At 45.1% G+C, this 24,720-nt stretch overlaps 1 protein-coding gene across 4 annotated transcripts; it reads right to left on the bottom strand.

Moving 5' to 3' along the window:
• Window positions 1–332: 332 nt before the first annotated feature.
• On the bottom strand, window positions 333–24,720 carry zmym4.1 (zinc finger MYM-type containing 4, tandem duplicate 1). 4 transcript variants are annotated; one of them, XM_062529255.1, is made up of 28 exons: window positions 24,555–24,718; window positions 22,459–23,748; window positions 22,088–22,144; window positions 21,841–21,893; window positions 21,080–21,193; window positions 20,780–20,858; window positions 19,823–20,075; window positions 18,825–19,077; window positions 17,799–18,008; window positions 14,993–15,140; window positions 14,503–14,618; window positions 13,784–13,975; window positions 13,110–13,260; window positions 12,707–12,882; window positions 12,200–12,341; window positions 11,727–11,864; window positions 11,529–11,566; window positions 11,210–11,354; window positions 10,536–10,648; window positions 9,713–9,905; window positions 9,186–9,353; window positions 8,709–8,812; window positions 4,076–4,223; window positions 3,538–3,689; window positions 3,248–3,362; window positions 2,373–2,618; window positions 1,965–2,100; window positions 333–1,543 (listed from the first exon to the last, which is right to left on the bottom strand). In XM_062529255.1, exons 2-28 carry the CDS (start codon window positions 23,723–23,725, stop codon window positions 1,330–1,332), a joined length of 5,121 nt encoding a protein of 1,706 aa, XP_062385239.1. In that variant the 5' UTR covers window positions 23,726–23,748; window positions 24,555–24,718; the 3' UTR covers window positions 333–1,329. The 4 variants fall into 4 exon arrangements, with proteins under 4 accessions (XP_062385239.1, XP_062385237.1, XP_062385238.1 ...); XM_062529253.1 differs by having other exon boundaries at window positions 14,993–15,143; window positions 24,555–24,717; XM_062529254.1 differs by having other exon boundaries at window positions 4,076–4,220; window positions 14,993–15,143; window positions 24,555–24,717.

The following is a 24,720-nucleotide window of genomic DNA, read 5'->3' as shown; positions in this document are numbered from 1 at the left end:
TGTTTTGAGTTAATTAGCTAATTAGAGTGTGGCCCCAGGTGTCTTCAATATTGAACCTTTTCACAATATTCTAACTTTCTGAGATACTGAATTTAGGGTTTTCATTAGTTGTCCGTTATAATCATCAAAATTAAAAGCAATAAACACTTGAAATATATCAGTCTGTGTGGAATGAATGTATACATTATACAATTCACGTTTTGAATGGAATTACTGAAATAAATCAACTTTTCATGATATTCTAATTATATAACCAGCACCTGTATTGAACAAGAGCAACATTGCAGTGGTGGCAATTAACCCCTTCAAGAAAGATACATTAAAAACTTGAATAAAAAATGTTTCTGTTTACTGAGATATTTTAAATCATACATGAAAGGGCAGTAGTGGAGGAGGCTCTACAGTATGTCCCAACAGTACACTGTACATCCAAACTGCACTGTTTTCCTTGGTCAGCCTTCACACTCTGATCTACAGCATGGACAAATGACTACTGCTATTATAAATGTACATCTGTCACTTTAGTGTATCAATAGTTACAAATAGAAAAAAGAAATCACAATCTCTTTCAGTAGAAAATATATCTCCACATACAACAGATTTAACCCTGCACCGCCTTCATCTCAGGGATGGAACCAGAGAGCATAATCAGAGACGGACAGACGTTATCTAATATCATTTCAAGGTGGAATGCCAAACACAAGGGCCTCAGAAGGTACACTCTTTGACTTCTTTTTAATTCACTGCCGCCACAGCACACAGGGATGACTGTTCAGTGTACCTCAAGTCTCTGGCCCTATAGATCAATTCAATTCAGTCTGATAGATGGACATGTGCTGTTCTTACTGCCCCTGTGTAACACAGTGTGTGTGTGTGTGTGTGTGTAATGTTGGAATCTTGGTGTCTAAGCCATCGTTGCAGCTCTTCATGGCTTTAGCAGGAGGCAGCAGCAACAGTCACTCTCACTGGTTTTGCTCCTCCTGCTCTAACTGGAACTCATGTGCAGTAGTCTGGACAACACAGCTGGGGAGTTGAACAGAGACAAGAATAGGATATTAAATCCCCATCCGTCTCCACATCTCACTGAACTTCAAAAAAGGTCCGTTGTTCATACTTGTGCGTTAAGTGGACATACATCGTATAACATGCTTGTCTTGAGTCCTGGTAGACTATGGTAACTATTCCATGAAAGTCATTCTCATCTGTTTGCATTTAGTTTTGTACTGTCCATCATGTGTACTGTATGTGTGCAAGTCTATGTATGTGAAGCGGTTTAACGGAGAGCTCTGTTTGCGTGCGATATCCGTGTGTGTGTGCGCTCAGCTCAGCTCAGTCCGAGTCCTGTTCGTCAGATGAGGCTGTCTGTTGAGGTTTGGGCTCCTGTGGCAGGTGCAGCTCTCTGACCGTGAGGATGCGCGTCAGCATGGCCTGCAGTCCGTCGCCATCTAGTGGTGCGGAGGAGAACCACATGGGGCTGTTGGGCACGCAGCAGCGCTCAGGTTGCAGGTAGAAGGCGTTGGTGCGCTGCTTTACTGACGGCGAGCTGCATTGGACAAAAGCAATACACATACACTCAATGGAGCAAAAGTGAATTAGCCTTGTTGTAATGTATGTATAACATATCTAATTCTATAACCCTCCCCCCCCCCCCAAAAAAAAAGATGAAGAGCGGAAAGAGCAAAAAAATAGTTTCACACACAGTTGAAACATATTTTGCAGCATATACTGTAGTATTTGGGAAATTGTTGAAGTTCAACAGATTGGTTTCTTGGTGTTTTGAGCCCCCAACGTTGTCTTCAAGGCAGCGCTGCCTGGAAGGCGCTAGGGTTAGGCATGGGTTAAGGTTAGGGTTAGGGTTAGGATTAAGTGCCTTTAAGTCAACAGTGGCAGCGCTGCCTGGAAGACGACGTTGGGGGCTCAAAACACCATCGAGCAACAGATTGTCACTGGCTTGAATTGCTCACCACTTGGAGAGGTAGAACTCATAAATCCGGACGGGACAGCGCAGTGGGTTCTCCGTGTTCTCCTGCATCTCTAGAACAAGCTCGTCTTCTTCATCCTCCTTCTTCCTCTTCCCTGATGCCTCCTCACCATCTGTACCTAAAACAAACAAACAAACAAACAAACAAACAAACAAACAACAACAAAACCATGAGGACATAAACACAAAGAAACAGAAGAAACAGCTGCACACACAATTGTCTACTTGTCCACACTCAAATCCACTGTCCTACAACACTCACACTCCACACTCCACACTCCACACTCCACACTCCACACTCCACACTCCACACTCCACACTCCACACTCCACACTCCACACTCCACACTCCACACTCCACACTCCACACTCCAAGCAAGCTCCCTGCTCACCTTTGGGCGACTCTTTGCGGTTGATGGGGGGGTAGAAGCGGAGGCAGGCGGCCTTGCTGCTCTTGTGCGGGCGCGTGCAGCGCATGACGTGGGCGAAGGAGAGCCGCTGGTGCTGCTGGACGCTGCGCAGGCCGAAGAACTTGGTGCAGAAGTAGAAGAGCGTGTAGAGCAGCACGCTGGGCGAGTAGGCGCCCAGCTGCTTGCACTCCCACAGGTACTCCTCCTCCACGCGAGAGTGGATGTAACCTGCAGCACACACAACAGTGGACACGGCTTATCATAGCGCCATTTCCTGTGTATTAGTGTGTAAATGTGAACTGGTACGACAATAAAATTCCTTGAATCCTTGAATCCTTGAATCCTCCTATTAGCTGCATTGTGTATAAGTAATACATTTTGCAAAATCAATGTATAAGCCGCGGCTAACAGTCGGGAAATAACGGTACAGTAATTTCCTGTGCATTAGCTGCATCGTGTATGAGCCGCAGGACAGTGTTTCATGCAAGTTAAAAGAAACAAAATTAACTGTCCCCGTTTATTAACCTCACTGCTGAAGAACTTTAGCAAAATCAATGTATTTTGTGAGAGTGAGGGTTTGTGAGAGAGTTTGTAGGCCTGTGATTTTGTGTGTTAGAGAGTTCACATATGCACATACAGTATGTGAGCACTATGCCTAGAGGTATCATAACCGAGCCATAATAACAGGAATCATGAACAAAATAAAGCATACATTAATATGGAGGACAACATAGATAGATAGATAGATAGATAGATAGATAGATACTTTAATGATCCCCAAGGGGAAATTCAAGACATTCAACACATTAGTCATAACATTTTTAAAAGTGTGTGTATAGTATGCATGTGTGTCTTACCGCCTGGTGTTACCACTGGTGTCCAGTCCTTAAGTTGTTTGGTTATTTCCTGTGTGAACTTGTTGTAGAACAAGTCTGCAAAGATGTTCTCCATGCGCCCATTCTCAAACAGGTGCTACACATTCAAGCATGACAACATTAGAGGAATCGTATTATGGACATGTCTAAGAAAAATCTCCAGCAGTGGAAACATTTCTTTAGAAAGTTTCCAGCAGTGGAACATACTGGCAAGTATTTGTTTAATTATTTGTGTGTGTGTGTGTGTGTGTGTGTGTGTGTGTGTGGTCTACCTGTTGTATGCCCAGGCACAGGTAATAGATGCTGTCAGGGCTGTACTCTTCACCACCGGGCCTGCGGGCTTCGCTGATGAATTTACACAAGCCGTAGCTCAGCTCAGCAGTGCTGCACTGCAGCAGGTCCTCCTTCAGAACGATGGGCCGCGCTGCAAACACAAACACAGAACCTCAATATGTACTTCAGCTGGGCTTACTGTACTGTACTGTACATAGGGATCTAGTCTCTCTGAAATCACATTTTGAATAAGGTGCTTTACTGCGGGATTACACACCTCACCTAACACATAACTACAACGTCTCCTCAAATCCAAATATAACCAAGGAAGCAAATATACACATAAAATTGTTCTGTTAGTTTCTTTAATCGTCTTCATATAGCATACAACCTTAGAGAGTGTTAGTGATTTTAGGTTTTCATGTGCTGTAGTGCTGTGATGATGAGGTTGCGTATGCAGACTTGGGTATGCAAACTTGAGTGTGTGTGTGTGTGTGTGTGTGTGTGTGTGTGTTGGTGAGGCATAGGGGCACTTACATCCAAACCGGGGCATGGGGACATCAGGCTGGGTCTTCCTCCACTGCACCCACTTCTTCCAGGCCTTCACCCCGTACACAGCATGCAGCTTCCCAGCAGGCAGAGGCAGAGCAGGCGGCTCCACTGTGGGGCGCTTACGGGATGACTGCTGGGGAGAGCAGACACACACACACACACACACACACACACACACACACACACACACACACACACACACACACACACACACACACACACACACACACACACACACACACACACACACACACACACACACACACGCACGCACACACGCACACACGCGCACACACACGCACACACACACGCACACACACACAATGCAGTGATTTTATTAATTACAAACAACTGCTTATTAATTGACCAGTGATAAGCATGGACATGTGTGTCTGTACAGTAGGTACTGTTTGAGAATGGACGTTTCCCGCCCGCACTCCGGGAAATACACAGGTGCGGGATTTGTAAGTACAACTGCAACCGTTTACAGGGGGCAACATAAGATTGCCTTAATAATATGTGAATTCGGCTGATGGCGGAAAAACATGAAAGATACCGAGGACAACACAGCTGCTGGTGACAAGCAGAGAAAAGAGACATGATGCTCGGCTTCTCAGATGATTGTTTGCACTGAAAACCATTTGAATCTCATCATTTAATCATTGAAATGAAGATGATGACTGGTAAACTAGCCTAAATCAAAAGATAATGTTTTAATAAACTGATAAATAAATGAATGAAAATTGTTTTAGAAAATAGCCGCGGTAGCCTATAAAATCCAGCATAAAATACTTATTTTGAACAGGCATGGGCACCTCACAGCTTTTATGATGCGCCGTAACTCAATCAGTCCAACAGAGATGCCAGGGCAGAGTTTTGGTCAATGGAGAGGGAGAGAAATGCTTATTACCTTCTTTCAATGAATCAGCAGTGTCGGTCAACCTCCTAACGTCTCCGCTTAGGTCCAAGAAGCAGGAATTACATTTTCTTTTTGCCAGTTCATTTAGCTTTTTACTTGTTTAAATGTTTTTAATGTTTTCATCCATGAAATAAGCGCAATACAATGTTATTTTCATTCAGCACGTGACAAAAAAGTCCATAAACAACTACAGAGGCAGTCCCCTCCCCCATGGGCCAACAGTCTGTGTGTAGGGGACATGGATCTTCTGGCCAATGGATTTTCATTTCATAAATCAATACGTTGTGGTGAAGGAGGGGAAAGCTCAGTGCGCAGAGCCTATGAGGTGATTCAATGATGTTAAAGTAGGCTAGTTATTTTGAAAATTATCTACATTGATGTTAACTTTCTAAAGCATGCGGTTTAAGAAGGCTTGGCCAAACCATTATCGAGAGGCTCTACCAAAGTATGACTGTGTGCTTGCGCTTTTATGAGTCTCTCAGGAAATCGCATAATCATCTCAATTCTCCAATTTGTTGCAATGGAAACTGGACTTTTGCTATTTTACCCCTTACATGAAAATCCATTGTTTGAAAACGATTCGAAACTCTATTACAAGGGCAATATTTTTTCATTCCTGATTTTTGTTTCAGAGTAGAGAATCCAATGAACAGAAGGTACCCAGACCCAAAAAGGGCTTGAAATTCTATTTTGGGTGTTTAAATTTGTCATTGTTGACATCCCATTATAGAGCAAGACAATCTTTTTTATTATTATTATTATTATTGTCTGTGCGTAGTTCTAAGTAGGCTAGTTTATGAGAGTTTTTTGACCCCTCTAATAAAGTTGCCTACTCTTCCTATCTAGTATGTGAAAAAGGTGGGGGAGGGGGCTGCCTAACTGGCACATTGTTACCCCCCTAAGAGTTTTTTCATAAGATAAAATGTTTAAGCTATTTAAGTTTAGGATTTGGTAGACAAGACAAAGTCGGGAAAGTGCTTCAGATAAAATGTGTTTATTGAATTAATGAAAATAAAAATCAAAAGGGTTTTCGGGGCTTGCGAAGGCATTCGTTAATCCTATCGATGCAGTCCTTGTGGTCATTTCTCCCCATTGCAGGAAACGTTTGGTTCAGTGTTGACAACAAAAAGGTCTTCACATTGTGTGGCAGTGCTTGCTTGCCCTTCGATCCATCCCAGTTGGTGGTTTTGCACCAGGCTCTGTACTGCTCCTCTGAGATGATGGCTCTGAAGAGCAGGTATCCATATCTACCAACTTTGCCGCTGCTCTGTTGGTAAATCCTAGCAAGGTCTTCTGGGCCAACAGCAAGCAAGGTCACGTCTGGGTGCTGAGGAAGAACTGGGATGCTGTTGTCGGATGTAGCAGAGAGGGCCAATGGAGGCATCTCCAAGATGGACGACTCTGGTGCAGGTGTCCAGGAATGTCTGGAGATTGGTCTCTCAGGCGTTGAAGGACCTCTCGAGTCTAGCTGAGTCGACAGACCTCCAAAACCAGCTCTCATTTCTCCAAAACCAGCTCTCATCACCCGTATAACATCCATTTGCGAACTGTATTTTGACATGAACTGTTGAAGCACCTCTTTCAAACGAGCAATCTTGGTGTCTCTCTCATCAACCTGCGCTGTTCTCTCGGCAAGCTGCGCCGTTCTCTCGGCAAGCTGCGCTGTTCTCTCGTCCAGAAGCTTTTGGTGACTGGTCAGCTGGTCAACTGCACTGGGTAGAATCACCTTTGTAACAGTTGCCTGTATTGGAGATAAGTCATAAGTCATGGGTTAGTTACATTGACCTTACGTCGAGGTACTGAAGGCTACAATAACGTAAAGCAACCACAGTATTCAGTTGAAGACTAGAACTTACCGTTTTTTTTTCGCAACAAGATGCTTCTGGCACTTTGCTTTCGGCAAAGACGCTGGCTGGCGTTTATCTGCTGTCATCTGTAGTCTGTATGAGTAAGCGCTTATGCTCTAACCTTAGCATAATAAAAGAAGCACCTGCATTCCACAGCAGTGCTTAGACTCTATGGCAAGGCTACTAGCACCTGTCCCTGCGCTATGGACAAGCAGTTATGCTCGAAAATTATCATAAAAACAGACACACCTGCATTTCTCAACAGTGGGCTATTTATATTTAGTTTTTAGTTAGAAAACTAACACAGCATGTAATGAAATTCCATAGCCTATAACTGCGTGATTCTGAATTGATTAATTGAATATAAAAACAGTGTGCATGAACATTGTGCACGATTCAGAGTAAATAAAGACTATAAATAAAATGAATAAATAAATAAAGGAATAATATATGATATTTTTATGTGTAAGTAACTATTAGGCTACAACTTCAAGGATCACGGCGGTGATTGCGTTGCTGAAATGAATGCCAAGCGGAGTTGTAGCCTAATCAGAATATCAAATAACCTATGACTGCAAGGGTTCATTATTTGTTTGAAAAAAAAAAAAAATCCACTTATAAATGGTGTATTATCCCCACACTTTATTTCATTAGGCTATCATGTAGGCGACCTCATTCAATAGCCTATCAACGTTTCTGTTGGTTTTCTTTCATAAGAGTAGCCTAATGAAAATGGCACCGTTTCTGAAATTATCTTACTTCCAAAAATCGAATAATTAATAAGCAAAAAAGTACAGGACCCCAATGACTGCAAGGGTTCATTATTCGTTTGAAAAATGCTTCACACTTTATAAACCATCTTAATAGGCTGCACTTTATGCCACATTTTATACCACGGCTATTTTCTTAAACCATTTTCATTAATTGCAACAATGGTTTATTAAAACATCACCTTACGATAAATTACGCCAGTCATCATGTTCAACATATTTCTGGAACACGAAAGACAATGAAGTCAACACAACAAATCTCATCATTTAATCATTAAAATGAACATGATGACTGGTGAATTGGCCTAAATCAAAAGATGATGTTTTAATAAACCGTTGAATAGCCTAAATTAATGAAAATGTTTTAGAAAATATCAGTGGTAGCCTGTAAAATGCGGCATAAAATCCTGTTACTTATTTTGAATAGGCATGGGCTACTTATTGAAAACAGATTAGGTTAGGCTTCATCTTTGTTCCAGGTCCGTGAAAATTTCGGCTGCGCGCCGAAATTAGTTTTCGTCTTTGCCTTCGAACTGACAACTAGGATATATTTACGGAAATGCGTAAATGTCTTGTAACCCCTTCTCTTACATTAATCATTACATTAATTAATCTAAAGGGTGCCTATCGAGTCTTTCAGGTAGAACTGAGGGCTATTTCTTCCTGATAGGCCTATTGTAGGCTATTTTCTAAAACTATTTTCATTAATTTCAACAATGGTTTCTTTTGGTGGAATGGTGGAATCTTTTGATCAATTTCGCCAGTCATCCCCTTCATTTTAATGATTAAATGAGATTAAAGGAGACAACTTTATTGACGGATATGCGGTCTTGCATCCCCTTCTCTTACATGAATCATTAAATGCATTACCTAATCTAAATCTTGAGTCTTCGGGTTGAACTTTACTGGGACTAACTGTACACCACCTGGTGGTTGTTTGGGTACATTGCCGTAACCTCGAAAAACTCAGGCTTGACAGCCTATTGGACGTCTACAGGATTGCCACAGCAAAACATCCATTCTCAACCAGTACCTACTGTAATTGACCAGTGATCGGCATGGACAAGTGTGTCTATACATACCCGTTTTTTCTGAGGAAATCCGTCTCGGACTCTGCGGCGTGGTCTTTTTGAGGGAGGTGGTTCTGGGTGCTCGCTCTCTCTCTCTGAGGCCGTCTCCAGGGCTTCTGTTCACATGACAACACAGGAGCACCATAAGTGAAGGCCCAAAACATGTAGCCAGCACATCGTATCTCAAACCACAGCTTGTGGTGCTAAACGGTCTCCCCATAAACTAGGGGTTGCCTGCAGATGTGGGTGTCATTATATGTGAATGTGTGTATATGCATTTGCATGTTTGCGCATGCATATTTCCTACTGATACAGACGTTTGACACCAGGCATGTGTAGACGGATATATGTTTTGTCTTTACTAGCAGAGAAATCTTCTTAGAGGTGTTTGTGTGTGTGTGTGTGTGTGTGTGTGTGTGTGTGTGTGTGTGTGTGTATATGTAGGTGTGTCTGAGAGAGAGAGAGAAAGAGAGAGAGCGTCTGTCTTACCAATAGAGAAGTCTGCCTCCAGGTCGATGTTTTCCTCTGGGGGCTCTGGCGGCGTTGGGTCCAGAAAGGGTGTGGGCGAGTCAGACGGCTGAGCAGAGAGCAGGTCGTCGTCCCAGCCCAGAGCGTCCAGATCAAAGTCTGGGATGGCTGGGGGAGAACTGTCTGGAACTACAAGTGGGTTGGGGGTAGAGAGCAGAGCAGAGGACGCAAATCAGAGAGGAGGAGCTCCATGTGCTATGAAGATGTGAAGTTGAGGCTATGAACCTATTAGTTGTAATATCTATCATTCTGCTAAAATTAATAGTTTCCTTCTCCAGAGACCAATTCAAGCAGTACTTAAAGAAGGTTCGAGGTTATGTGCCATCAAAATGATTTGAGAAACATTATGTTAATGTGAACATTTTTAAGGGTGCCTTTAAGTAAAACTGCATCTCTTCAGACGACAATGACAGCTTCCAAGGTATAAATACATTGCTGTTACTAATTGAGGCTCTCTCTTTCTCCCTCTCTCTCTATACTAGACTGACCATTGTCTGGGGAAATGCTAGCCACTGGCGTGTCATTCTTGTCCTTCTGGTCGTCCTCAGCGACGAGTTCGGCCATGAGAATGAGGTCAGCTTCCAGCGGGTCTGTGGGGATCTTCTCCTTAATCTGCTGGATAGTCTCAACGATCCGCTCCGCACTGTCCAGAGTTGTAGGCAGGAACATGGGCACGGGCACCTGAGAAATACAGATTCATGGTCAACAAATCAACTAATGAATGAAAAAAAAAGAGTCTTAAGTCTGACTAGAGCTACTGTAACTTAATAACCAGGCAAAACCAATTTGAACGGTAAAAAAGATAACTATGATGTATGGCGGAATAGCACTTGGGAACACTTTGACTCGGAGCAGTAATATCATGACTCCTGAAAAATAGAACCAACAAGAGGATTCTTCAGGAGTGATGATATTACTGCGCCGAGTCGAAGTGCTCCCAAGTGCTATTCCGCCATTCATTATCCTCTTTACCTGCTTAGAAAAGCACCACATTTTATACTTGGTCATGTACAGAAACTGCTAATGTAACTGTATTTAAATAGGGAAAACGTGGAGGTGTTTGATCGCTTCAGACTTCATTTCTGTTTGGATCCTAATGAATGCACTGGGCTAAGCTAACAGCTAGCAAAGTGGTGCCACGCGCCATAATAATTCAGTACACGCAAGTCACGCATTGAGACACTAAAGGTATGTATCAACTGGTCCTAGCAAAGGGACCAACATAGTTTAATATGAAAAAACAGCGGCGTGTGCCTTTAAAAGCTCAGAGGTGATGGGCATTTCATTGAGGGATGGTGTTGAGGTACCCACCGGCAGTGGCAGACCCAGAGGCTGAGGGGCGTACTGGCTGTAGAGGTGCATGGGCACTGGCACATACACGGGCACAGGGATGGGTACCACCAGCACATGTGGATATCTTTGCTCTGTGGAGATAGAACACACGCTAAAACATCAACAACTGTGGCCCCGGCCGGCAGTGGCGCAACTGGCTGGGGCACCTGCACCGTACGCTGGCGACCCGGGTTCAATTCCCGCCCCGTGGTCCTTTCCAGATCCCACCCTGACTCTCTCTCCCACTCACTTCCCGTCATTCTCTCTACTGTCCTGTCCAAATAAAGGCATAAAAAGCCCAAAAAATAATCTTTAAAAAAAAAAAAAACATCAACAACTGTGCTGCTATGCCATGAGCTATGCAGTGTGTGTATGCCTATCTCAGCCATCTCTCTTCGGATTTATGGCTCAAGGTTCAAGGTTCAAGATACTTTATTGCCATTTATGTAAAAACATATAGGAATTTGTTTCAGCAATTACAGTGTGTGTATTCAAATAACATAGTGCAGCTAGACAAAGACAGTGATGACACCAGACAACAGTGCATAGATAATAATAGAGGTAGTGATGATGGTAATAAAGTGGGTATAATAACAACAATAATAATGTTATAGTATGTTGGATACGTGTGCATTTGTCTGTTTGTTTGTTACCTGTTTGCGTCTCTATGGTCTCGTGTGTGGGCTTGCAGAGTGTGCCCTTGGTCTGTGTGAGTGGCTTGCAGAGCAGCGATTTGTTCTTCAGCACCTTGGGTGGAGGGGGAGGGGGGGCCTTCACTACATCCGTCTGCGTGCTTGCCTGGAGGAGGGAGGCCAAACGTCACTCACATGCGCACACACACAGAGACACACACACACACACACACACACACAGACACGCGCACAGACACACACACACAGACACGCGCACACAGACACACGCACACAGACACACGCACACAGACACACACACGTGCACGGCAAGCATACTTACAACTCCAGTGCTCTTGACAGGCATGTTTGGTACTGCACCTACAGGGTAGAAAAACAATACAAATAGGCAACCATTCAGACAAACACACCCAAATACATAGCCAAGACACAATGGGGAAAGTTCTTTAAAACACACCACCAAAAATACTCAGATTCTCTCACATACACACACACACACACACAGACACAGCTCATTTACCTTGTAGGGTAGGGTTGGCCAGGACACTGGGCTGTCCATTAGGAGTGCTGGACAGCGAGATGACATTGGCAATGATGGGTGTGGCCTCTTTAGAGACGGGTGGCTTTTGCGCTGGAGGGGTCGACGTGGCTGACATGACTGGCAGAAAGAGGGGGAGAGAGATTAGATGGAGTACAGTAGAGAGAGAATTGGACAGTCAGGAATAGAGTGGAGGTAAAAAAAAACAAGTGAGAGAGGTGGAGAAAACGTATAACAGCTGAAATAATTTTTGGAAACATCATTTTAAGGTACGAAAATCTCTTTAGTGTTGCTTTAAGGGTCACAAATGAAAACAAAACAAAACTGCTAGCAGAAGCTGCAACCGTAACTTGTGTGTCAGTGAAAAAGAGCTTGGCACGGGGGGGGGGGGGGGGGGGGGGGCGCTGTGTGAGGATGGGCGCGCCTGCGGGTGTGCACCCGGCCTGTGAACTCACCCTTGCTGAGCGGCTCTCTGCTGCCGTTCAGGTTGCAGAAGTACAGGACGCACTGGAGATTGCAGAAGTGTTTGATCTCGCCTAGCCAGCGCAGGGAGTCAGACATGGACCGAGCACGCTGGCAGCTCGCACACTTCGCCACCTAGGAGAGTGGACAAGGGGCAGGGCCGTTTATTATGGTCAGTTGATCTCGGCCTGACCTTGTGATGTAAGGTAGCCCGTGATTCAGCTACCATGATTGAAAATCTCTCAATGTATACAATGGGTACCTCAACCCTTATCCTAAATCCACAGGACTAGCTTTATCCTAGATATGAACTATTAATTAATATTAATAACCTTAGATCGCCCTAGGTTAATAACCTTGCGACCGCCGTTTAAAGCCATTTCAGCAACTAAGGACATTTAATGGCAGGAGCATTGTATGTTAGAAGTTATTTTTAAATCTGTGCTAGCAAGAAATTCTAAAGCTTTCATGGGTGGGCCCCCGGTGACCCCAGGACTGACCTGGCAAAAGAGCAGTGTGTAGGCGGAGACACACTCCTGGCTGCAGAACTCCTCCGGCTTGCCAGAGAAGGAGCTGGTGATGACCGTCGGGGAGATGCCTGCGCAGTAGCGGCAGTTGCGGCAGTGCTTGCGGCCCCAGCGCTTGGCCAGGTCGTGCCTGTAGAGTAGAGTGCAGCCTGAAGGGGTGGGGTCACAGAAAGAATCAGTCAACATCTGAGACAACAGTAGGACATGCCACAGGTGGGGTGACAGGCATAGTGACCGACAAGCCAAGAAAAACAGAGTGTTTAAAGAATGGTGGTTGTAAGGGAGAGAAGTGGCTGTGTGTGTGTGTGTGCGTGTGTGTGTTTGTGTGTGTGTGTGTGTGTGTGTTTGTGTGTGAGAGGCTGACAGACGTCCTCACCCTCGCTGCAGAACAACCGGTCCACGCCGCAGACCCTCTTCACGTCCTTCACGCCTTTGTCGGCCTTGCAGTAGTCGCAGCGGCCCGGCAGCTGGCTGGCCCTCCTGAAGTCCTCCACACACGTCTTCCCACACAGCACAAACATCCTCCCCTGGAGAAGACACGAGGCCGTCCCATCACAACACGGCACTAGCAGGGCACAGCCAGCAGCCACTTCCTACTGCTCAACCACTGTATTCAGACACTCTTAAGAAGTGAAGTGAGTGCCTATACACCCACCTCTTGCATACTAAGTTAGCATTACTGACTAATGAACATGTCCAGTTGAAACAGAGAAAATGCAGATAAGGAGAGTACAGTAATTTCCCGCATATAAGCCGCATTGTGTATAAGCCGCAGGACAGTGTTTTATGCAAGTTAAAAGAAACAAAACCATATTAACACCGTATTAACTGCCCCCCTGTATTAACCTCATAGCTGAAGAAATTTAGCGAAATCAATGTATAAGCCGCGGCTAATAGTCGGGAAATGACGGTAAGAGTGGGAGGCCTTTGTGACTGAAGGATAGCATAATCGCGGGGCAAGAGAGTGGAAAAAAACAAGGATCTGTTGACGAGGTGGAGGCTTTGGAGGATCTGGCGCTGTGATGAGAAGTGACTGTTAAGGGAACATACCTTGACCTCCACGGTCTCTGGCTTGGTGGTGATGGTGCGGTTGCATTGTCGGCAGAACAACTTCCCCAACTTAACGGAGGGAGCAGCCTGGGGAGGAGAGGCTGAGGGCTCGGGTGCCGAGGTGCTGGGTACCGCATCCACTTTAGCCGGCGCTACATTCATCTTTTGTGCATTGGTCTTGTTGAAGTTGTCCTGAGGACACAAATACAAGTTTAGTCCACCTGATGCGCAGGAATAACCATGACTGATGTTCAAAGGTGTGCAGGTAGAGTCTAAAAACGCCCAGTGTTAGAAAAATGCTAAGCAAACACTTCATTTTCGGTTTGTTTAGACATTCGGTTTCCATTCAAAACAGTGATGTATGATATGCTGTCAGCCATTGATGTCTATATTTCCATGTACATGAAGACAGAGGTGCACTGCTGTAAAACATCTTCAGGGCACAAACTCAAGCTACCATAACTGCTCGCATAAAAGAGAAATGAGAAGGAGTCGGTGAGAGGACTTCAAAGATATGTGAAGTCATCATCATCATCATTTATTGCCAGACTCCAGGTCCATAAAAGAACACGCATACAAGCCCTGCATAAAAAAAAAAGACCAAAAAGAACAGACAACAACAACTTCCCCCACCCCACACATATACACACATTTCATAGAAGACATTCATACCAGTGCCTCCACATTGGTGAAGTATTTGTGTTTTATGTTCAACATACCTGAAAACTAACGACACAGTTGAAAGTGCAGAAGTTCCGGATGGATCCATCGGACATGGCCAGGTGGTACTGAGGCACTGCAGTGGTGCCGCACTTGTTGCATGGCAACGAGGTCCCTGGGAGGGGAGAGAAAATCAGGGATCAGAGGAAAGAACAGTGACAATGATGATGTTTCTATTTGAGTGTGGACAGTGGTCTCTGTGAGATGATCGCATGGACTACCGTAATTTCCCGACTATTAGTCTCGGTTTATACATTGATTTTGCTAAATTTCTTCAGCTATGAGGTTAATACGGGGGGGGGGGGGGTCTGTTAATATGGTGTAACTATGCTTTTGTTTCTTTTAACTTTCATAAAACACTGTCCTGTTATATGCGGGAAATTACTGTATGAGAGTGGCTTGTTTGGGCTTGCCAGGATCTACTCCGTGTGCCTAAGTGTGTATACATGTGTGGACGTGATCGTGGACTGGACTGGACTGGGTGTTTACCTGCAGAGCTGACCGTGTGCACTCGGTGAGCGGTCACACAAGTGGCAGAGCAGAAGAGTTCCGTTTTGCCTTTGCTGTCGACACCTTCGATCATGTCAGACGAGGTCCGCATTGCCTTGCACATGGCACATGGCACCGACGTCAGACTCTTCTTCAAAAGAACACACACACACACACACCAGATTTACTATGTTGCCCTAGACCTCCCAAAACTCTCAGTGGGAATCAGAACAAGTGTGTCTCTGTTTTGTGTAGCAATAAAGACCATGAGCCATGAGGTTTGGTTACTGTACTGTACAGTCATGTACACGTTGTTGGGGAAAAGAAAGGAAACTGTGAAGAATACAAAGAGTGCACAGTACTTTATTAAAGCATTGTCTGACTCAAATAAGTGCAACAATGCATATAAACATTAAAGCTTAAATGAGTGCCTTGTCACCTACAAGGCACTCACCATTGCATCGACCAAAGAAAAAGAAGTCAGTGACCAAACTCCTTCCATTCACACATTAACAACCACTGGACAGTCATCTCCAACTTCACACACCAGCATCCCCAACCCAGCCACCACAGCATTATACTGTAGTAAAAAAGCTTCAGATAGAACTTAAACTCCTGATCCTCCAGTAGCATAGCGAGGGCTCCTGCTTCTCTGACTGTAGTGGGGTCAAAGTGACCCGAGTCTCGTATGCTCTGGAAACACTGAATGAGGTCCTCTCTGTACTCTAACACAGTGTTGATGGCACCGCTGGCAAAGTTCCATTTGCCCAAACTGGATTTAGGCCGTCTTTTGGCTACTACCTCATCAAGAGCACCTGTCCGCTTGGGTGACCAGGAAAAGAAGCTTGCGAAACCACCAAGGTCAGAGAAAAAAATTCGCACTTTGGATATGTGAGAGGTTGCCTGTTGCATCACAACACTGAGCTGATGAGCATAGCAATGAATGTAGTGGCCATTTGGGTACTCGTCTTGTATTGTTTTCTGAACACCTGCAGTGGTACCTTTCCTACCGCTGGCTCCATCATATGCCTGGCAGATGAGCTTTTTCTTCTCCTCATCACCAGGAAGTATGGCAGCAAGACGCTCTTTTAGTGCCCCAGCAACAGACTCGGGTGTAGCAGACTGCAGAGGGAGGAACTCGAGAAACCTTTCCTGCACGCTGTTCTTGTCATCGATGTAGCGCAGCACAAGCGCAACCTGGGACTGTGTGGCAGAATCCAGTATCTCATCTACTTGGATTGATAAGAAAGCACTGTTCTGGGCTTCTTTGATGATGTGTTCCTTCACAACAGACAACATACAGTCCAGCAACTCGTTCTGCACAGTTTTTGCAGTTCCCTTAAACACGGAGTTCTCAAGGTGCTCCTTCAACACTCCATCAAGGGAGGCATCAAATTCCACTGATCCGCGGAACATCCCGGTGTTATTCAAGCTCTCACACTCATCATGTCCACGCAAAGCCAAATCAAAGGCACCACTACATTTCACGCTGTCTATTATTCTGGACAGGATGTGTCTGTTTTTGGTCACATCTTCATTGTGTCTTCTGAAACCAATCCTGTAACCCTCCTCTAGCTGCTCAGCAAGGCTGGGCTTGCCCAAAAAAAATAGCTTCATACTGTTGTCAAGGTGGCTTCGGTTACTTTCATGCCGCCTGCACTTTTCCGAAAGATGTTTCAAGTCTTGTACCCCCGTCTTTGTCCAAACCCCTTCGGTGCCGGGACTTTGAAACAGCAAACAGGGAAAGCAATAAAAGGCATTCCTGACACCGCATCCAGCTAGCCAACTCCGTTTGTCATAAAAAGAGCGGGAAAAGCTGCGGGTGTAGGATCGGCTTCGGTTATTGGACTGCTGCTGGATATGTAAATCTGGTCTGTCGGGCCCAAGCTCCTTTATCCTCAGTCTTTCCTCCAGTGAACGGCTTGCGAAAGGGCAAGTCTGTAAGGAAGCAACTGAATTTTCTTTGCTTTCCGTGGTTCCACTTGAAGTGCCAGTCTCCTGAAAGGACCGGTCAGTTAGCCAACGAACAGAAGTGACAGCTCTGCATCCGTAGTTCAAGAGAGAGCATTATAGGCAACTAACTAGATAACCTCCAAATCAGTTTTCATGTCCTGGTCATGTGAGGGACTGATAAACACGCTTATGGTTCCACTCGTAGTTACCTCAGCTATGTACTAACTAGATCTATACGGTTTTAGGGTTCACGACGTAGGACCACCCCACAAGAAAGTAAGAAAGTAAGAAAGTGAACACAGCACAAGGTCAACAAGAGGTTGTTCATCAGTGGGAAGGTTGGTAATTTTCAAGTCAAATTAGGTCCAAACAAATAAACGCAACAACCCCAAACACTTCAAAAAATAAAAAAAACAAGAGTAGTTTCAGGTTTTCAACAATAGGAAAAAAGGACAACAATAAGCCCTTTTTCTTTGCTGTGTTTATCCTTTTGACTGATAATGTACAGACATTCTATTTACTGATTGATTTTTTTTAAGGAAACATCTTTTGTGCAATAACGTCAAGAAAAAAAATCAATCAATCAATTCAGGTTCACTGACCACTAGAAGTCGTAGGAATTATTGGCATGCGCCTTCCACCACAAAAAGGAAATTTATTCACATAGAAACAAACTAAAACAGCCAATAGCTATTGAATACGCTTCAATAGACTTCCCTGAACTTTCCAAACCCCTGAAAAAGCCACCCCCAAGCACTACCACGTAACAGTGCCAACACAAATGATCCACCTGATTTCAACAGGAGAAAGAGGAAAACATCAATGACGAGATCAAGCGAGCGAGAGGGTGTACCTTGCGATAAGCGGTGATGCACGTCTGGCTGCAGAACTTTTTGCTGACGTTGTCGATCTGCAGCGTGTGGCCCTGGCCTGTCTGGTAGCAGTAGCTCCCGCAGTGGGCGCAGCAGTTCATGTTGAGCTTATTGGAGGAGCGGAAGTGCGTAAAGCACTCGTCACTGCACAGCTTGTGCACGGCGCCCATGTAGCTCACCTCATGCTTAGTCTAAGAGAGAGAGAGAGAGAGAGAGAGAGAGAGAGAGAGAGAGAGAGAGAGAGAGAGTGTAGAAGAAAAACAAAAAGTCGTCCATCACAAGTCACACCTTGAAAGTTACATTGCATGCTGCTTAGAGGTCTTTTGGTCTTAACGGTGATATCCTTCACCTATACCTCTCTAATTGAGTGACAAAGGCACTCAACATTTCGGTGTTGCTTCAAGATCACAAAAGGGAGGGATGTATTTGACTGACTGTTAAAAGTTGGGTATGGAATTCGCAAAACGGCCGGCAGATTTTGAAAATACAGAACTCAACTCAAACAGGCTAGTCCCACCCTCCATTTGAAGAACATGGACGTGCCTTCATGCACGAGTGAGGATTCAGATGCAGATGGCCGATGATTGTATACCTTATCGTAAAATCACCAATTAGGCTACCGACCCTTTCCTCCGGAAATTCTAAAACAATGATGCTTTTTAATACCCCAAAATAACATTTGATAAATGAACCTTACATTTTTCAGTAGCCATAGGTGTGTATATTTCAACACGGGTGCGGGGGGAGGGGAGGAGGAAGAGGCCGTTAGATTGACGAACGAGCTGTGAAATGATGCTGGCAGGTCAAGAATATCATTGGCTGGAGTTTTTCAAGCCCTGCCCGTTCCACAGATGATTGACATGTTGAATTTCCATTTCAGTGCTTCCAAAAAAGCTAATTCCATACCCTACTTTTAAGCTCCAACAATCTACCAACAACCTTTTGCCAGAATGAAGGACTCCACCTTTAAGGTCTTATAGAAGAGAGGAATATCTGCCAGCACTTACCACCACAACTTTTTGGCAGCTGCTGCATCGCGCTTTGCCCTCCACTGTGGAAGTTGGGGCGACTTGGGTGGCAGAGACGACTTGGGCAGCCAAGGTGAGGGCGGATGAGGCCGATTTGGACGTGGTCAACGTTCCCAGGACTTTGTCCAGTTTGAAATTAAAGGTGGAGAGGCACTTCTGACTGCAGAAGTCCTTCATTGAGCCGACTTTGTCCACGGGGGCAATGATCACATCCTTCGGATTAGGGATCGTCCTACGGAAAGAAGTAGTTCATGCACATTGAACACAAATTCCCCATATTTTGTGTCAAAAACTCAGTCCACTCAGTGCTTACACATTTTAACAAGGACTAATGAGTGCTCCAGCTGTCATGAGACTCCCAGAGAATACATCTCCAGCTAGAGCACTCAAAAACTCAAAACCTTCCTCATGTGATGCAGTGGAGCTACACTAGGCACAAACTGAAGCGTTCTGTTGGTGACGCGTCAGTCCATTTTAGAAGACCGGTCCATTTTTTTCAAACGTACGCCTCATTGTCGTGTCTGGTGTAGCTACTTTCATTGATTATAGTATTTATTAACTACTGCAGCATACGCATCGAGAAACAGAATGCTTCAGTTACACGCCTGGCGTAGCTCCCCGGTAAATCTCATCTAGACTTAAATGGTGAAACAGCAACACAGCAATGACGGTCAAAGTAGCTGTGTCTTATATTAAGCAGCAATGACAACAGTACTGATGAGACCAAGACCCTTGCATACAGTAGCAACCCCTTCAGAGACCTTTTTAGAGGACATATCATCATTTCACAACTATTAGCAGCTTATACATTGATTTTACAAAAAGGTCTTCAGCTATGAGGTTAATAGACGGGGTCAGTTAATATGATATCAATATAGGTTTGTTTCTTTTAACTTCCATAAGCAACTGTCCTGCATCTTATACACAATGCGGCTAACACACAGGAAATGACGGTAACAACACTTGAGAAGCCTTACTTGATGCAGAAGTGGCAGGTCCTCTTGGACGGTTTGATGAAGGTGCCTGTGGAGCCAGTGAGGCAGATGGTGGAGCAGTAGAGCTGAGGCGAGCCCTTGCGCTGGTACGCGGTTTGGCCCTTCAGCAGGACCTTCTGGCAGCCCGAGCACACCACACACACGCTGCTCGCTGCAGGCGGCTGCCCTAGAGAGGCCAAGGCAGGCACTGCGGCCTTCACAGGTGCCACGGGCACGGGTGCAGCTGCTTTAGCAGCTTCGATAGGCAGAGAGAAAACAACATGTTTTGTACTGTACATGCAGGGCAGCAGTGTAGTCTAGTTAGCTGTAGTGGGTATACTGTGATGTAGTCTAATTAGTTCTAGTGGGTATACTGTGATGTAGTCTAGTTAGTTCTAGTGGGTATACTGTGATGTAGTCTAGTTAGTTCTAGTGGGTATACTGTGATCAGCGCGTTTGGGTGAGGTGCGCACATCCACAGAACCAATAATCCAGGCGCCGGACAAAAGTGGTAGACAATGTAATTGATTGGTCCGCACACTGGGTAAGCTGCAAAAAAACACTTTTTATTAAGGCAACGTTTCGATCCTACAGTGGAATCTTCCTCAGGCGTTGCCTTAATAAAAAGTGTATTTTTGGAGCTTAGCCAGTGTGCGGACCAATCAATTACATTACACTGTGATCAACCCCAAATGTTAATACCTATCCTTGCCTGTTTTAAGTGGGTATAATAAGATGGTGATGCTTTTTAAGTTGGTATACTGCGTAGTCCTGTGTATCACGTCTAGACTACACCACTGATGCAGGGCAGAAGAGAGACAATTGGCTTTGCATCTACAATACTCCCCATTACTCCAAAACATGCAGTGGACCTCAGAATTGACCTTTACTGAGGTAAGTTAATGAATGGGTAAAGAGTTAAAAAGTAAATAAAGAGTCACACAGCACAGCACAACTCACCAGTAACAACAGGCGTTTGTCCCACAGAGAACACGGCACTGATCTTAAACTCATCAGACAACTTTTGCTGACCAAACTCCTGCAGAATACAGAAGGAAGCACATTGAGAAAGACATCAAAAACACTTTCCTGCCTGAATTCCACATGGCTATTCTCACTTTGAGAAACAAAAGATCTGTGTGAGTTTGCCATTTGTGTGTGTGTGTGTGTGTGTGTGTGTGTGAATGTGTGTGTGTGTGTGTCCTTGAGTGTTGTGACACAGAGCATCTATCCATCAGTGGAGTAGAGGGTGGGCTGTACCTCTGGCTCATCCTTGATCCCCTCTGTGTTGAAGGGTGCGAGCGCCCGATCATATTCCTCGTCCTGGGGCTCGTCCTTGATGCAAAGGTTCAGCTCTGCTGCAGGCAACGAGTCCTGTGAGAAGCACAACAGGTCAGCCCTCATTCAGCCCAGTACAGTAATTTCCCGCATATAAGCCGCGTTGTGTATAAGCCGCAGGACAGTGTTTTATGCAAGTTAAAGGAAGCAAAACCATATTAACACCATATTAACTGCCCCCCTGTATTAACCTCATAGCTGAAGAAATTTTGCAAAATCAATGTATAAGCTGCGGCTAATAGTCGGGAAATTACGGGTAATTCAGGACCGTTTACATAAAGGGGGGTACACACATAAAGATAATCGGGCTGATTTTACCCTGATTTCCCCCTTTCCGACCAAAGACAGACAACGGACGATTATCTTAAGCTCTTAAGATTATTTTATGAGATTCTCTTGTAGTGTGTGGTGTGTTAACAGTCAAAATTCTCCAGACAATAGTCTTCATGACACCATGGAAAACGTTCAGCGCCGATCATCGTATAATATTAAACATGTTCAATATTGGCGACTGGAAACCCTGTAGTGTGTGGGGTGTTCCGAGGCCAGCAGAGAAAGATTTTTTATCGTCATGTTTTCTCATCGATAAAAGATCAATTGAGATTTATAACATCTTTATGTGTGTACCACCCTTAAGACTGTAATTCAGGACCGTGTACACTTAACATAAAACTGGACCATACCTGAGATGCTGAATCTAAAGCACTGGTTTCCCGATTGGCCAGCGCTGGAGTCTCTGCACAATAAACGGAAAGCATTAAGTCAGAATTACATACATTACAATCATTTATGGCTGCATAAATGTAAGTGCAAAAGGCACAAGTTAAACCAGATAAATTATTCAAATGTATTTTTCAAATGTACACACCAGATGCCACTGCGAACGAGACGCTTCAGTTACACGCCTGGTGTAGCTCCCCTGTAACTTACCGAGGCTATCTGTGCTGTTCCTGGACGCATCAGGGTTATCAAGCTCCTGCTTCAGCCCTACAGGTGAATTCAGATGGAATACAGATGAACTCTCACTCACAGCTGTCTACAATTACTATAAGTAGGTAAAATGATATTAGCATTTTAATCAAGCATCCTCAGAGCCCCTTTCTCTATCATCCATATCATCTCATAGAAAAAGGTTACATACAGAGGAGCCATAAAGCACTGAAACAAACACAGTTTACACAGCTTCAGTTCATGAGAAGGGGGCATAATATTCACTGTGGTTGGCTTGTAACTAGACACTCGTACACAAAACACTGACATATCTTCATGGATTAGATGTGGCTGTTAGCCTCAGTATTTACCTGAGTCTGCCTTTTTGGTCTTGTCCTTCCCATCTGACAATGAGTCAGCGCTGTCTTCCATCACTGTCTCCACGCCCATATCCAGATCGTCTGTGTCTGTTTCCGTGGCCACACTGGTCAGTTTGATGCCGTGCCCGACCGGTCTCTCAGAGGACGCCTCTGACTGTGAGGTGTCAATTGTCTCCACACCCATGTCCAAACCCTCCGTCATCTCCATGTCCACTCCCATGTCCAGGTCGGCAGTGTCCCCTTCAGAGTCCATGCTGATTTCCTCCTTGATCTCACTGATCACTGGAACCTCCAGCACGCCAGACACACTGTCCTCCGACTGCCCATCCACCTCCATATCACCCCCGTCCAAACTTTCAGCGGCCCCTCTCGAACCACTCTCACCACTCACTTCCACAATCCCCTTGGGCCTTTCCTCATCCAGGACCGCCTTTGTTTCCTCTTTACGTCCTTCCTCAGCATCTCCTTCTGAACCCTGCCCCGGAGTATCTTGTTTTCCCTCCACCACTTCCATAGCCTCAGTCTCCATCTCCTCTGGCCCGTGCTCCTCTGCCCCAGCGACAGCCTTCAGCTCTGTGGGAGGGGGGTGAGATTGAGGCTCTGGTGGTGTGCTCTCGCTGGCTGCCTCCTCTGTCATGGTGCTGTCTCCAGTCTGAGAGGAGCTCGTCACCCCACTACTGGGGTTCCCCGTATCAGAGCTCATCACTCCACTACTGGGGTTCCCCGTATCAGAGCTCGTCACGCCACTACTGGGGTTCCCCGTATCAGAGCTAGTCACGCCACTACTGGGGTTCCCCGTATCAGAGCTCGTCACCTCACTACTGGGGTTCCCCGTATCAGAGCTCGTCACCCCACTACTGGGGTCCTCCGTATCAGAGCTCATCACTCCACTACTGGGGTTCCCCGTATCAGAGCTCATCACCCCACTACTGGAGTTCCCCGTATCAGGAGTTGCCGAGTCTCCATTTGCATCTCCAGCACTAGTGTTAACAGCATCCACACCATCCACACCGCCTGTCCTGCTGTCTACACTCTCTCCTTTGGGAGACTCACTTTTATTAGAATCATCTCCACTAGGTGTCTCTATGTGTCCGGTGTCCCCTTTGGATGAATCTGCGTTGATAAGTTCTCCACTGGCGCTGTCTCCGTTTGCATCATCTCTGCTTGTAGTCTCTCCAGAGTCTGGGGTGCAGAGTCCTTTAGCCTCTCCATTGCCACTGCTTTGCTCGTCCGTTTTCAGACTCTCAATTTCATCCATTGCTCAGCCAGGCTCACAGTGAGCTGAGGGAGCAAACACAGTTAAAGTACTTATACAACGTGGTGGTGGTGGACGTGTGATAAAGTTAATGTTATGTGAAAATTCTGTTTGTTTTTGCTCTCAGCAATTAAGACCAGAGCGCCCCCCAATGTTCCCTCCAACAAAACACCATCATGGCGCGAAATATTGGAGAAGCAGCAGGAAACAAATTGAGCGTGTTTTGGTGTTAGGATTAGGAACACAGGTTCAACACTTAACCCTGAAACAAATTCCTGGTTTAATAGAGGGTCATGGGTTGGCTTCAGTACTCCAAATTCCAAATTCATTTGTGTGTCTTGCGGTTAAAAGATTAGTGGTTGATAGCCTACTACTGCATGTGGCTGGCGAATTGGTAGAATCATGACTACTTTAGCCAGCTAGCATGTTTGGGAAATCGTATTTACACAACAATATAATGCCTATTTTGGAAGATCGAATGTTTTAGAAGACGCACAAGAAAACTGACCATTTTATCTGATGCAAACTTTCTAACAACTAACGTTACACATGCAACCACATTGCTACTCCGACAAGTTAATTACAGTCAAAGTCCTTCTTGCATCTGTTACAGTCGACAACGCCACGACAGTTGTGAGTATCGCTATATGTACTGCACATTATGTGATTTTTACAAACTGGTGGTACTTCATTTTAAGAGCCCTGGTAGCCTCACCCCACTGCTGAGTAACCCCGAGGAACATGCATGTTTTTGGCTACCATTGCTAGCTATGCACTGTAGAACTGTAAACAATGCGTTTTATCCACAGCAGTTGTTCGCCACGACACTTACCGTTCCAATGAGTTTTCCACAACAACTTCCAATTTTGACTTCAGATGTATTTCTGCAATGTTATTCCAAACAATTACCAACAAAATAGAACACTGCATTGGACAAAAGCTACCAAATGCTAGTGAATGTTGCGAGAGGAGGGTCTCTGCATACTTCGCTGATCTGC

Source organism: Sardina pilchardus, chromosome 24 (genome assembly GCF_963854185.1).
Source record: "Sardina pilchardus chromosome 24, fSarPil1.1, whole genome shotgun sequence".
Taxonomy (NCBI): domain Eukaryota; kingdom Metazoa; phylum Chordata; class Actinopteri; order Clupeiformes; family Clupeidae; genus Sardina; species Sardina pilchardus.
The sequence above is the reverse complement of the archived record's forward strand: the minus strand, read 5'-3'. Positions and strand labels throughout refer to the sequence as shown.